Raw genomic sequence first — 14,866 nt, 5'->3', positions numbered from 1 at the left:
CTGACTATTCTGAACGACTTATGAGGGTGATCGGTGGGGGAAATAACATGCATGTATTTGGGATAAATTATTGGTTATGTATAAAAGTAATTTCATGTTAGAAGAGGGGTATGTACATAAAATCTATACAGACTATCCACAATTCAGATGTCTGTAAAAATAGTCAGGAAAAGGCAAAGTTGAATAGGTTGGGGGTCATTTAAAAATATTCTGAACAACCACTGGGACAAAAAAAAACTTATGTGAAAGCTTCCTGACATAGAGAATAACCCCAACCCCCCAAGTCATGGTCATAAAGGAAGGATGAGGCCACAAAAGGGAATATGAGTTTCGACCTACTGCTAGAACACCCCCCCCCCCCCCTGCTAATTTTATACACGCCTTTATAATTGGATAGCTCAATGGACTTCAAGTTTCTTGCAAGCTGTTCTAAGTGGGTAAAAGTTACAAAGAAAGATGTTTACACTTTAAATGTACAAGACCTCAGTTCACAAGGTAGAGCTTGCAACGGAACTGCTTCTTGACAGAATAGCACCCAAAGACTCGGAGGAGGGGGTGAACACAACTAGTTTACATATTGCTCTCTCTCTCTCTATATATATATATCTCTAAAGTGTGAAAAAATACATACCTCCGGTGAGGGTATTAGGATGGGGCCTCGATAGGAGATTAAAGTTTACATAAGCATATTGGGGAAAGCATCTTCAAGAGCAGAAGGGTTGTGATTAGTCCTGTGAGCGTCCTCAGATAGTGCAGGTGTCAGTTTGTTCAAATCATGTATCCACCCGGGGGATGTTGGGATGCGGACTTCATAGGAGAACACGTTTTACAGGATGTTTTTAGAGTGTAAAGTTTTCACCTCTCGTGCTACCCTTTCTTTAGTCATTTGGTTTTCTCTTTCTTTGTGCCTGTGTCTATGAAGCGGAATTTATAACGGTTTATTTTAAAACGTATGTAAATCAGTAAAAATGCTTTCTTGAACTCCTCTGCTTATAGCGGATTTAAGGATCGATAAAATTAGAGAGAATAAAAGCAGACCTTTGTAATTTTCATAACCGATTAGGATGCAACGTCCCCTTCCGAAATATTTCAAATATGTTATGATATCCTCCCCTGGGGTCCCAGCGCAGGGGTCACAATCTCGTTTGGTCATTACCCATTTTTACACTATAACTCTGGAGTTGGTGTTATGACGTACCACGTGTTTTAACTTACATTTATACATGATGCTCAAGGTCATGGTCGTGAGGTTTCTTTACCGTACATCTACCGTGACGCAATATTTCGGTTCATAGGCGTAGCTTGGGTTCGAATATTACCGAGGCAGGGGGTCTGCCCCCCAGAAGCTATCGACATTTTAACAACGTAAAAGGTGTTGTTTTTTTTACCGAGGCAGCTGCCTCGGTTGCCTCAATGGAAGCTACGCCACTGCGGTGTAGTGGGTTCTCGTATCTCACTTCTAAATGCTAAGCGTCCGTAGATGTATTAATCTCTGTGTAGTTTTACATATTAGGGTTGACGCGAGATTCAAACTTACAGCGTCCTGTTCATGAAGTGAACGCTACAACCACTGAGTCACGTGACCTTAGATACACTACATGAAACTATGAGTTCTTTATTTTGCTTGCTGGAGGTTGATCTTTTACCACGTAGTACTTCAGAAAATATTTATTATTAAGAATAAAATGAGCTCCTTAATAACAAATCACAGGGATATGAAGTGGGGAGGTCACACGGTCAAGTGATGTGATGCCCAACAGCCTTTTGAATGAATTTGATTTCTTTTCACACCATTTTATATCCCAGTGAAATATTTGTAATAGTTATTAATTCATTCTACATGCATTTGCAATTAACAGACCATTTTAGAATTGTTGTAATAATGATGAGAGAATGTGTATGTAACTAGCTATGAACATGAGATTGGTGGTTAGGACGAAATTAGGGGAGCTCCAATCGGACAGTCTGAGGAATTTCGAACGGGAAGAATAATTCGTATTTCACGACTAGGCCTGGCTAATGATGATGCTGTGAATGTTTTACTGAAACATTACTGAACTAGATTCTATGACTGTTATAACAATCTACTTTACCAATACAACCTGCCATTCGGTCAAATGCTGTCTGATGCGTTTCCTATCAATTGTTAGGCCGTTCTTTACAAACTAATTTTGACTACGTATACCTCCGTTTACCTGATCAAGATGTAGGGCTCACGGCGGGTGTGACCGGTCAACAGAAGATGTTTACTCCTCCTAGGCACCTGATCCTACCTCTGGCGTGTCTAGGGGTCCGAGTTTGCCCACCTATCTATTTTGTATTGCCTATAGGAGTTATGAGGTTGGTCACTGTTCATTATCTTCATCTACTGATATAGTGGTTTTTTTTAAATCGGTTTACTTGATTTGTCCCAGTGTTAATGACTATTGACTCCAAAAAAAAGCTTCAATGGAAATGATGCTAATTGTTTTTATATGTTTTCATAACAGAGGAGTGTACATGTACTCAGTGCATACTTCTGAACTTATTTACAAAATACAGAAAATTTGTGATCGAGCGATTTACTAGGATGTGCACTGACCTTAGATTGGTCAGGGCACGGGAGACTTGATTAGCCTTTTTATATGATAAAAATTCCCTTTCCCTGTTTTTTGCCCGATTGATTTATTACCATCCATTGTCAGTATTAATCATTCCAATCTTCTTTGCCAGATTAGTTGCACCCATAATTGTAAAATTTTGCACAAATTATACAGTAATTGGAAATTAAATAGGTCGCTGTGGGTTCTGGTAATTGGATAAGCAGCTTCATGATCTCAATAAAGTAATTTCGCAAATGACTGGACTTCTATGAATGCATTAACATTTTACTGCCTATAGCAGAATTAAATGTGTTTAAAATGATGTCAAACATACATGTAATCATTTAGTGATCGTTTGTACAATGGAGTACTGTAAAAGTGTTTATTTACGCTAGGGGTTAAAGGACACATCTCGTGTTTTCAAAGAATACAGAATTATATGCATTTTGTCTTCCATATAATTATAGAAATTAATTGTAATAGTTCGTTCGCTGAAGTATTGCGATAATTAGCTACAATACGGACTTAAATCTACGAGTGTGTATTGAATTTGAGAACAGAACGGAAAGCATATGCCGTGTATATGTAACAGTGCGTAGCTTCGATAGGACCATTTTATCGCAGTTTATCTACGTCTTTGTCCAAGTGCTTGTTTGAAGAAGTACAGGGACAAATTCTACTGGGGTTTTTTATGGCAAAGTTGTTGTGCCGACAAAAAATATTCACATTTTGTCCCTCATACCTTCCTTCGAAAATTAAAAAAAACCAAACAGTCCACATCCTCTCTACTGACAGCAAGTACACCCTTAAACGGCACAAAACACCCTAATGCAGTGTTATTTACAAGCCGTTAATGTGATAATTGTTTGGGATTTTTTTTTGGGGGGGTTGGTTGGTTTTATTGGAGGGTTTTTTTTGTTGTTTTTTTTTGGTCAATTAAATCTAAGCCTAACACCTGTTCTCAAATATTCTCGCTCGAGGTCGCAAATGACGTCACAGATAATGGCGCGTAAAATATCGAAGAAAATATGCATATCGCATGAATTTCATCGCTTTCAAACTCGAAAACTATACAAACTGTTGCATTTTAAAAAACACATGTAAAGTAGTTTTAAGCATGAAATAAACTAATTTTGCTGGAAAAATTAAAAAGTTTAGAAACATGCGATGTGTCCTTTAAGTACGCGTTTTCCCGTGCCCAACATTACGCATGGGAAACAAATACGTGTTAACAGAATACAATTTACAGTATATCAACTATTTATAACTATACACATGGGAGAATTTACGCGCTTATAATTACGTGACCGCGTAATTAGTGTAATTTCCCCCACGCGTAAATAACCACTTTTACCGCATTCTATAATAAATTGCTGTTTTTCTATGAAGTAGATTTGTTTTCGTTAAGTTCGTCTAGTTATTATATGACGGAGATCAGTGTTGTTTTTCTATAAAGTGTTGTCGTTGTTCTTTAAAATAAAGTTGTTTTTGTATACCTATAAAGTAGTCTAAGAGCAGTGTTGTTCTTTTATGAAGTACGTTTCGTAGGAATTCGGGTTAGAATAGGTCATCTTGCTTTTCGTAAGAGGCGATTATGGAGCGGTTTTTCGGATGAAACTGCAAAAATCAAGGCCCAATGTCACAGCAAGTATGGCACGATAAAGATCACTGCCTGCTTGCGCGGCTTCTGCATTTTTTTCTGCAATGCTACCTTCATCATTCTATGAAACAGCAAAGAAAGCATTTTATTGTTTAAATAAATGCTTCAACTGGTGTGTATACAGGAGATTATTTTCATTTGGTGCCTTGACATAACTTTCTCAAAAGATCGGTTTGATGACTGGCAAGTGCTTAACTTGTGGATGAAAAGAAAGATTAAAGACTCTTGTGATGGCAGTAGCCTCTAAACACTGTTGTTATAAGTACAATTACCTCTCGGGGTCTGATTAAGTTGTGAAAGTAGAAAACGCTTTACGGGCATTCCACCTCACCTTGTAACATTTATATTTACCTTCTCCGAATGTTAATCGAGACAAAAATGTTTTTTTTCCAAGAAAGAACTGGGTCTTTTTCGAAATTTATTGAATATAATTTAAAGTTTAAATGTCCAATTTGAATCATCTTACAGTTGGAAACTTGCAATAAAAAACGTGATCCTCAATCTTGTCATCTTGTGTGATACCTACTTTGACAAACGTCAAATGTGCAGGTTATCAGAGTGTTTGGTAAGAATGTATAGGCTCTAACAGGTCAATCTATACCGAACACTGAGCCCGTAGCACTGTACCGGAAGTTATCCTAGTCTATGCTGGTTTGTTCATCCAGGGTGGGGGGGGGGGGGGTATGAATGTTTAGTAACCCAGTGGATGGGTTTTGACTAAAACACCTTACAATAACAGAGGAGTGAGTACATATGTCTTGCCCAAAACTCTCTTTCGTATGTCAAACCCTTAGTTCTGATTTCGAACCCTTAGTTCTTTAATTTACTGAGAGTTGTTGGTGAGTTGAGCTCTCAGGACGTCGAATCCGCGTAATATATGTACACATTGTAACGACACATCCAGGGGATGCTTACTCCTCCTAGACACCTGATCCCACCTTTGGTGTATCCAGGGGTCAGTGTTTGTCCAACTGTCTATTTTGTATTGCTTATAGGAGTTATGAGATTGATCACTGTTCGTTATATTCACCTTTCATCCACTTAAAACTCTATACAGTAATAGTAAATATGTGTAATTACAGAAAATGTCAGATTCCCTTCGCGTAGTTGATTTAAATTTTAGCGGTCTGTAATCTTACATGCGCTGCAGACGACCATCTAAGCCGCGGACCCTGATACCGATCGAGGAACTTCGGAACGAAATACGCATGGAAGCGACTGAGCGACAATACATTTCGAAAATGATTTTTAGGACAAAATTACTTGAAAAATGGATTCCATGTAAAACTAGTAATTTCAGGCCGACATGAGGCGGGTGATTATATGCTATGGTTTTTAAAAGACGGCCATGATTAACTGCAGGCTTACATTAGTAACCGTAATTATATATATCAAAAGCTATCATTATCATTTTATTAAATCCACTATTACGGTAGTTAGATATATTTAATCCCAGTTTTGATGAATAACATGAAAAAAATTTCAGCGAGTCTAATTTTGGTGTTATAATTGTAATCGAGATCGATATACGGAATCTGTTAGCTCGTACGATTTATTTCTACACTGAAAAGGGCTATCTAGATATAGGGATAAAGGGCTATCTAGATATAGGGATAAAGAGCTATCTAGATAAAGGGATAAAGAGCTATCTAGATATAGGGATAAAGGGCTATCTAGATATAGGGATAAAGGGCTATCTAGATATAGGGATAAAGGGCTATCTAGATATGGGGATTTCCTTTAGATTTTATAGCTGTTATACACTTTATTTCATTCACTTTTTTTAATATTCATTCGTTGTGTCATATAGATATGGTATAGATTATACATGTTTGTGTCGTCGGATATTATCTAATGAGATGAGATATTATCTAAAATGTTAACAATACCCTTAATCTGCCGTCATGTGTTTTATTTCGAACAATAATGAAGGACTGACAGTAGACAAAATAAGCTTCGAAAAAATAAATATGAAGGTTTCTAAAAGGTTTGTTTTATATAGATGGTTACCAGGAAGTTGCGGCCAATTTGATGTTTGTGTCAACAAGTTTTCTTCTTATTACATGTAGTTGTTATTAAGCATGAATGTGCCGCAAGATTACTAGCAAAAGCCATTTATAAGCAGCGGAAGAAACATAGAATTGTGCTGTGTATTGCTGAAATTGTTGTGCTTTTTTGACAGCTCCTTCTTCAATACAATTAAAAGTCGGTGATATTCATATTTTATCGGTCGACAGGGGATGCTTACTCCTCCTAAACACCTGATTCCGCCTCTGGTATATCCATTGTTCCGTGTTTGCCAAACTCTTTATTTTGTATTCCTTTTAGGATTGATGAGATTGATCACTATTCGTGATCTCCATCACCTTTCATTTTAAAAAATGCTTTGTTTTTCTATATTTGAAATGAAAAAAAAATTCTAACATTATTCATTTTTATTCTTATTGGATTCAATATATCCCAGTGAACTTGAAATTACCAATACGACAACATAGATTGTCTTGTTTAAATGTTTTACTGAAGATAGGCGTTAATGCAAACCAACAGCTCAAGTCAATGACAAACTTAATGGCTTCAGCTTCTCCATTGTCAGTTTCCCATATTTACTAGTGCATAGCAATACTTAATTATCACCAGCTTGTAGTGTTTATTTCCCCCAACTGATTCGATACGCGAGAGCATACATTGCGAACGATCAACTTCTTAACCGATGCAACCTATTGATAAATAAGTTGATGTTACATGGGTTTCAACAGTCTCCGTTAATGTCAGCTATTTGCAAATAATGATCTTGTTTGCAAATATATCATGTCGTTTGATCGAATGTTGCCCGATGCGTTTCTTACCGATTTTTATACGAATTTTGACTAGGGCTTAGTAGCATCCTGTTGATCTTATCATGAGAGAGTGTCACAGCAAGTATGACCGGTCAACAGGGGTACTTACTCCTAGGCACCAGTTCTACCTTCGGTCCGAGTATTTCCTGTTATCGATTTATGAAATTCATCAACGTTTGTTATCTTACCTATTTCATGTTTACAAATATGTATTTCCTTAATTTTGATATTCTGTATTGACTGATTACCATATTTATAATCTTAAAATATTCAATTATCATATGAAAAAATATCTAAACATCAAATTTGCAAAGTGTGCATTGCACCTGCTGTACATTGAAAGAGATCACGTAAGTTGTACAGTTTAATTACGGCATTTAACAGTGGACAACGTAACCATGGAAATATAAAAGTCTTTAAAATTACAATTGATAACACATAACACAATTGGGATTTGCTCCCGGTAAAAATATCTCTCGCATTCAAAAACATACAGAAAATATTTGCTGTCTTATGAAACTTTCTTGATAAAATGCCTAATATAATCCCTTCCAAATCTTCGTCAGACGTTGAACCACACAGTGTTACCACAGTGTTACACGATGGTCAGATATTATTTGGTCATTCTGAAAGAAACATGTACATGCATGGTGGATGCAAATTGTAACTAGAACAGTAGAACCTAAAATTAGAAATAAAAGAACGGAGTGAGCGTGAAGGTCCCCTGTCCCACAGCGTGAAGGCAAAAGACCACCACGATAATCGGTATATCTGCATAGTGTCCAACATCGTATGACGTGCACAGGTTATCGGGGTACTAGTCGTCTACGAAATATTTTGGAATAGTGTCAGTCATAGTGCACCTTGAAGACATTGGTAATCAAGCACTATCCATTAACACTAGTGTAAAAAATCAAAAAGAGGAAATGTGCCACATTGCTCACCTTCATAAAGTTGTGAATCTTGTACACTAAAGAATGTGCCGTTTTACTGTGCCCTCGACCTATTCAAGTAAACGTCTACGATTTGACAGTCTGAAGATGGTTTTTGTGGTTTTAATTCTTCTTTTTTAAAATTATTATTCTTAGCCTATCAATCTCTACTATTTCTGTATTGGGTTTAGGACAATTTCAGAAGAGTCCCAAATGCTTCTCCGTAAGAAAAGTATAGCAAGAACAACTGTTTCGGAGTCATACCTGGTATGCTGCCTTTGCGATAAATGTCGCTTCTATCAACTATATTGCTTTTTCCACACCCAATGCACTTTCTAAACAAATTTCGTGCCATATTGACTTGCGAATTCTCTGTAGATATTTGATTTTGGAAGTTAGTATTTTAAATCTTTCACGCATTTACAGCGATCGCACCTGCTGGTGATGAATCGTCACAACCATTGTTCAAGGTCGTAGCTGTGAGGATTTGTATCGTATCAGCACCTACCATGACTCAGGAACTCCATTTTAAATCATAACCAAACGACTCGCGACTTTTACTTCAAATGCCGATTGCTTGACGAAGGTACATTCACTACCTATCTTAATGTCTTAAGTTTGATGCGACACTGGAATCACAAATCGAATACAGGACTTCCAGACTGCGAACCGGGAACACTAATCACTAGAATGCCATTATAAGTATAAGGTCATAAAGGTTTGTCAGCTAACAATAGAGAACATGTGTGAGTATGTCATACAGTCTAAATTCTATCAATTATAACCCCAAGTTCCTGCATGGTGACTTATACTTGTACCCAGAAAACAGGAAATCTAACTTTAACTTTTTGTTACGGATTTCAGCTCAATATGTATCCATGTATATCTGTAGCGTGGATCTCCAATAGATGTGCGGGGTTGAAAATACATGGTTATACAATTTCCTCCCTTGGGGCTTTAGATCTATTACCGGAGTTTTTTTAGTTTTACATTTTTGGTTCATCGTTTATTTTAACCCAACACACGGATTCCCTACTATATGTCTAACAGGCAAGATTTTCAGTGTTTTTTTCAACGAGAATATAGCATCACTTTGAAACCTGAAATCCTGATCCAGGGGCCAGTAATTTCATATTGATAAGACGTACAAAATTCATGAATTACAATTACAATTTTCGAGTTTTCACCCCTATTCCATGAGGACAGAGACCAAGAAATTCATAACTTTTATCTACCTCTTCTGAAAGAAGTCAAATATGTTTACCAGTGTAGGGCAGAGTTAACTGCAGACTGACAGACAGACATCAAACAAAAAAACCACTTAATAATAACGATGAAACTTATGGTATACAAGTGTATATGAATTGTCTATATTAGCGAGACTTCAACCTGGCACAATCTCCACGATACATGTACAATACCTGCATTGAAATATTTTAGACATGTAATACATTTCCTGAGATTCCACAATGTTTATTTCACCACTTTGATTGATAGACTGTTTTTGTGCAAAAATTACAACATAAACATTCACCCATTGTGCAAAATATGAATGAATGTAAAAAGAAAATCACAACCCATGTCAAATTGTAGATGAAATAGATTCCAATAAAGCGAAACGGTTCAGGTTCAAGGTCAATTTACTCCCACGTGATCTTCTTTACACTTCATCTTCCTGGGCATATTCGTTCACAGTCTTTGACTTCAGTAAGGAATTTATCATGAACAAAACCTGATCTAATTTCTGGTCCATTTTATTCAACTGCAAAATAAAAAAAAAATTCAGAAAATACAAAATAGACTTTCAGACCTTTAAACAACCGACAAATGCCCTATGGGCCACATCACTAGCCTTGTTCGTAGAAAGAATTAGTATTAATGAAATTTAGGTCGCACTTGAAATGTGTGTCATTGTTCCACCTGAGCTTTAGATGTACCCGAGATGCATGAAGGTCCCCACACGGAATTACTCAAAATGTTCCTTTCCGATTACCGAAGTTCCATTAACAGTTACCCGAGTGTCACTTATCCCAAACCGAACTTTACTGTGGAAATTTTAATGGAGGAGTTGGATGACCTTTCTCATTCAAACTCTAAGAACAGTGTATCGTCAGTGTTCTAGAACCCCGTTTAAACACCGCAACCTTTGACCCAGGGATCATGAATTTCACAAGTTTAGGTAGAGGAATCCATGTTCGTTACTATGGAGAGCCAACGAGTTCAATATTCTATCTTTGTAATTATGTATTTGTTGTTACTAAATGTGCCATTGGTTCAATGTAAAATAGAAAAATGTTAATCGTTATCTTGACATTTGTAGTACATAACGGTATATTCGTTATTTGAATGGCGTAAGATGTAAAGGAATGTAATGTCTGTGTAGATGCGTAACAAGTGAATGCATTATTTATTCAATGTAAATTTGAAATTAGATCTTCGTCATCCGTATTTGAGCATTTGCACATTGCAGTTGCGAGTTACAGTAAAATATTTTGGTAATCCGTCCGATGATAGTTCGATATTCGAATTTGCTTATTCGTTTACTGCATTTCAACATTTGTTCGTTGTTTTACCATTATGACGACAGAGGGGGCGTGCTACATCGAATCTTTTGGGAAACAGACTATAGAATCATATTGGAGGACCAGTTTATGTGACATTTCCTCGGAGCTATTATTTTCCCGGCCTTTCGAAGTCCGAGGTAAATTATTTTATTTTGTGCAAGGAAGATATTTCGATAAGCAAATTCATACCATATTTTTACTATGAGTTTCATTCCTTCTGTTTATCATAAGTAGAGTTTCTCCTCCTCCGATGTACTGATTAATAGAAAAATTACCCCCAATTATAGATAATCTATTGAAAGTTTTGATAATCGATTAATCAAAATATAACTTTAAGTAATTTATTCTCATGCTTTCTTGATTTATTTTCTGTGAATGTAACTAATTCATAAGTATTAATTTGATAAATGAATCCAATGATAAAAAATACATCAAAAATGCATTTCAGAAATCACCTCAATTTTTTTACCAATTCATTCTTCATTCAATAATAACAAATTTAATACTTGAAATTAATCGATTATTAATCAATTATAGTGCGTCCGATTATACTGATAATCAATCATGAAAAAATATTCCGATGGTTCATTACTACGACTGTTTAAAAGGTTGAACACAATTCCCTAACAGGGCAATTGTTACACTAAAAATGGAATTGTTACTCTTTTTTAGTGTAATTAACTGTATCATTGGGATTTTCAGTTGTTTCCCCTCTATTCTCGTGTTTGCTTTGAGTAAAAAATTAAGTGCAAGAATACTTCTACATCCTCTAAATATTTATAGTCTAGGAAGCGTATATTTACATATATGTACAAGGACTCTATATGTGGCCAACAAGGTTTATAAATAACATCTAACATAGACTATCAAATAAAAAGATGTTTCTTTCTCTGCTTTAAACATACAAAATGAGTGGTTTACAATAAAGAGGCCTGACAGAGGACAACTGGAACAATTTTTTTGACAAGAGAAAAGTATCTCAAATTAAACTATATCAAAATACCCCCGGTAATGTTGATTAATGATACATTTTTAACAAAAATAGGAGTTTTGAAATTGGGGTGTCTGAAATTGAATTAGCTATCTTGTCGAGAAAAAAAGAAGGGGGTGATCAGATACGAAACAAGTGCTTGTGGAAATAATGTAAAATTCAAATCTAGGTCATGGCTCAGGCTACTGGTTTTATGGCCTGGCCTAGTAAAAATTATGGAAAAATAGCCCGACTGGTCTATTACATAAAAACATTAAATATGTTACATTCAAGGTTGGCTGTCATTTAATGAAAACAACTGGTAAATGAAAACTGATTCACTTTGTTTACAAATATAAAACCCATAGGCGTCGGAACCGGAGGGCTAGGGAGGGGTTAGCCCCCTCCCCCCCCCCCCCCCACCCCACTTTTTTTGCAAAGATAGACATAATAACCCCCCCCCCCCCCCCCCCCAAACGACGTAGAAACTTTTTTGTTGGTTTACGATGTAGCGCGCGCCCTCTGTCGTCATAATGGTAGAACAATTTACAAATGTTGAATTGCGCAAATGCGAATGTCGAACTAACATCGGACGGATTACCAAACATTTACCACAACTCTCATAGGCTTAACAAACTACAATGTGCAAATGCTCAACTACGGGAGGCGAAGATCCAATTTCAAATTTACATTAAATAAATAATCCATTCACTTGTTACGCATCTACACAAACATATATTCCATTTACATCTTACGCAATTCAAATGACGAATATACCGTTGTGCACTACAAATGTCAAGATAACGATTAACATTTTTCCATTTACATTGAACCGATGGCGCATTTAGGAACAATAAATACATAATTACAAAGATAGAATATTGAACCCGTCGGTTTTTCATACATATGTACGTTACATGTATTGCTGTATGTACTGAGTTTGGTTCTCTCGTGTCCAGTTGCGCTACGGACCAATAATTGTACAATTTCGATACAGATCTCATTGTGGCTATACACATAGTTTAAGTGCTAAATGCTCTATGATTTTCAAATATTGTAATAGTCTAAAGGTTTTAATGACACACATACTCACACAAACACACAAGGACTCGTGCAGGCAGGGACCATGAAATTCACATTTCCCCCTTTAACCAAATATGGTCTGTATCCAAATTGGTTCAAGAACTTTAGAGGAAAAATTAGAATTGTCAAAACGTTTACGAACGACTTATGGATACGGATCGCAGTATGTCACGTGAGTGAAGCAGGACGGAGGTGACCGAAAAAACATTTCTACTTAAGGAATTATGATTTGAAAGAAATTGGCACTGAGTATATTCTTATATATGTAGCTAGTGTATAATCTGTTTCTCCATTGAAGGCATTACGACCCTTCCACATACAACCTTCTGCAGTCTTAATTCAAACCATGATAGTTTATTCCATATTGTAAACAAAAATATAGTGAGACTATAACTGATCATCAGCCATAAGCCTATTCAAACCATCTCCCTAATGAGAAAATTGATTTAAACCCCCTAATGAGAAAATTGATTTAAACCATCTCCCTGATGAGAAAATTGATTAAAATTTTAACTTCTAGTCTAGTATTAGCACGCACTTAAAACAATTCTGATTAGTGATATTTTAAGTAAGACTTTTAATTACCTGGTTTTCACATCGAACGATCCTTGCGCTGATGGTGAGTTTTTCCCGCTCTTTGTTATGGTATCCACTGGAATATAACGTACTGGGTTTCCCGAGAGTCTGGTCTAACCTACGTTATCAAAGTATTAATGATTAATATAATGTGTATCACACTGTTATTATAATAATTAAAATCATATTGAAAAATTCAAACATAATTTTCCCTCAGAATAATTCAATATATACCTTGCAGATTCTGCTATAAATTTCGATTGTTAAATTCATGTGTCTGAGTACAGAAATCAGTAGTGTGTCATACACTTTTATGAATTGGGAAATGTAAATATTTAAATTCGTAAAGAACTTGGACTTCTAAAACAAAGTTGTACACATGAAACGTAAAGTTTTCATTTTTTATTTTTATTTTTCGTTTTCCGATACTCTTGTTCAAAGCAACGCGTTTAGAAAGCAAACCGTGGTTGGTTTGTGTTTGGTTTTTATTATCATTTCTGGTAGTCATGATGCCTCTTTATAAGCTTACTCTTTTATCAAACGCATGCACCTCAACGACAGTGTCAGAATCTCAAAACCCTGTATCAAAATCTAAAACAAAAACCTTAATCTTACCTTCGTTGTAACTCTTTGATTCGGACCATCATATTTAAATGACCTTGAGAATATTGCTCTATCACGTCGCGTACGTCATAAGGTTTACGTGCTTGCTGTCGAAATAGAAAAAAAATACCCACGATAATGGTTTCTGCAGTCTTCATAAAAGTCAAAGAAACCTCTCTAGTCCTGAAATTTGAGACTCTTCTATTTATATCATATTTATTAATTTCTTTGTGGAAATATTCAAAAACGTAATGCCTTTTTATTTCCTGATTCATCTTCTTGGAAAATGACGTCACAATATGGTGGTTTTACAAAGATATAAAAAAAAATCTACTTTTAACAAATACCAATTTTTCAACCAAAACAGCTAAAAACATTATCTTAGATTAGTTGAAAGAAAATTACGCATGTTTTACTCGTCTAGACATCGTACACAATAAATTGAAGTGATCATAAGAATTAAAGTCCAAAATTGTAAGGGCACTAATTTCTTTTAGTGACTTTAGAAAATATATTAAACATGTTCTTGGGTTCTTGATTTCGTGGGCAGTTTAGATACACGAAAATGAGAGTTTTTACACAGTAAACAATTCTACTGCATATCTTAACTATACTGTCTTTCTGATACATGTGTACATGTACTTGGCTAAGCACTCTACCGAAATAGTAGGTTTAATTAAATCAAATTGAATACGATCCTAAGCTTTCAATCCATTTATTTGATCGACATGGCTTGCAAATCCAAAATTCATTACGTAAAAATACACCTACAAATATAGATGTTACTATGGTAACTGAAAGTTGGCCATTTTTATATACATGTAATATGATCAATGTTCAATAAATTTATATGACGAAAGAAATAAATACCTGGAATTTCCGCCTGGCTACGAAGTATTTGATTTTTCTAATAACCCTAATGGCTGTTTTGTGTGCGTCTGTTAATCTGAAGAGAATAGAAGATTTACATGACATTCAATTTAGTTTGGGAAAAAGAATCGGTGCAACAGAGAAATGGTCTCCGAAAAATTGGATGTTCAATACAATGCTGATTACATC

General features: G+C 35.7%; 1 protein-coding gene across 6 annotated transcripts in view; it reads right to left on the bottom strand.

The window, feature by feature from the left end:
* Nucleotides 1-7,430: 7,430 nt before the first annotated feature.
* LOC125676088 (potassium voltage-gated channel subfamily KQT member 1-like) overlaps nucleotides 7,431-14,866 on the bottom strand; it is a 53,860-nt gene continuing 46,424 nt past the window's right edge. For all 6 annotated transcript variants that reach the window (XM_048913985.2, XM_056158617.1, XM_048913986.2 and 3 more), the window contains exons 12-15: nucleotides 14,678-14,753; nucleotides 13,820-13,914; nucleotides 13,214-13,322; nucleotides 7,431-9,773 (exon numbers count right to left, since the gene is read on the bottom strand). In XM_048913985.2, coding sequence (XP_048769942.1) covers nucleotides 9,672-9,773; nucleotides 13,214-13,322; nucleotides 13,820-13,914; nucleotides 14,678-14,753 — 382 coding nt within the window. In that variant the 3' untranslated portion in view covers nucleotides 7,431-9,671. The remainder of the gene's footprint in view (nucleotides 9,774-13,213; nucleotides 13,323-13,819; nucleotides 13,915-14,677; nucleotides 14,754-14,866) is intronic.

This window comes from Ostrea edulis, chromosome 3 (assembly GCF_947568905.1).
Source record: "Ostrea edulis chromosome 3, xbOstEdul1.1, whole genome shotgun sequence".
NCBI lineage: Eukaryota > Metazoa > Mollusca > Bivalvia > Ostreida > Ostreidae > Ostrea > Ostrea edulis.
The sequence above is the reverse complement of the archived record's forward strand: the minus strand, read 5'-3'. Positions and strand labels throughout refer to the sequence as shown.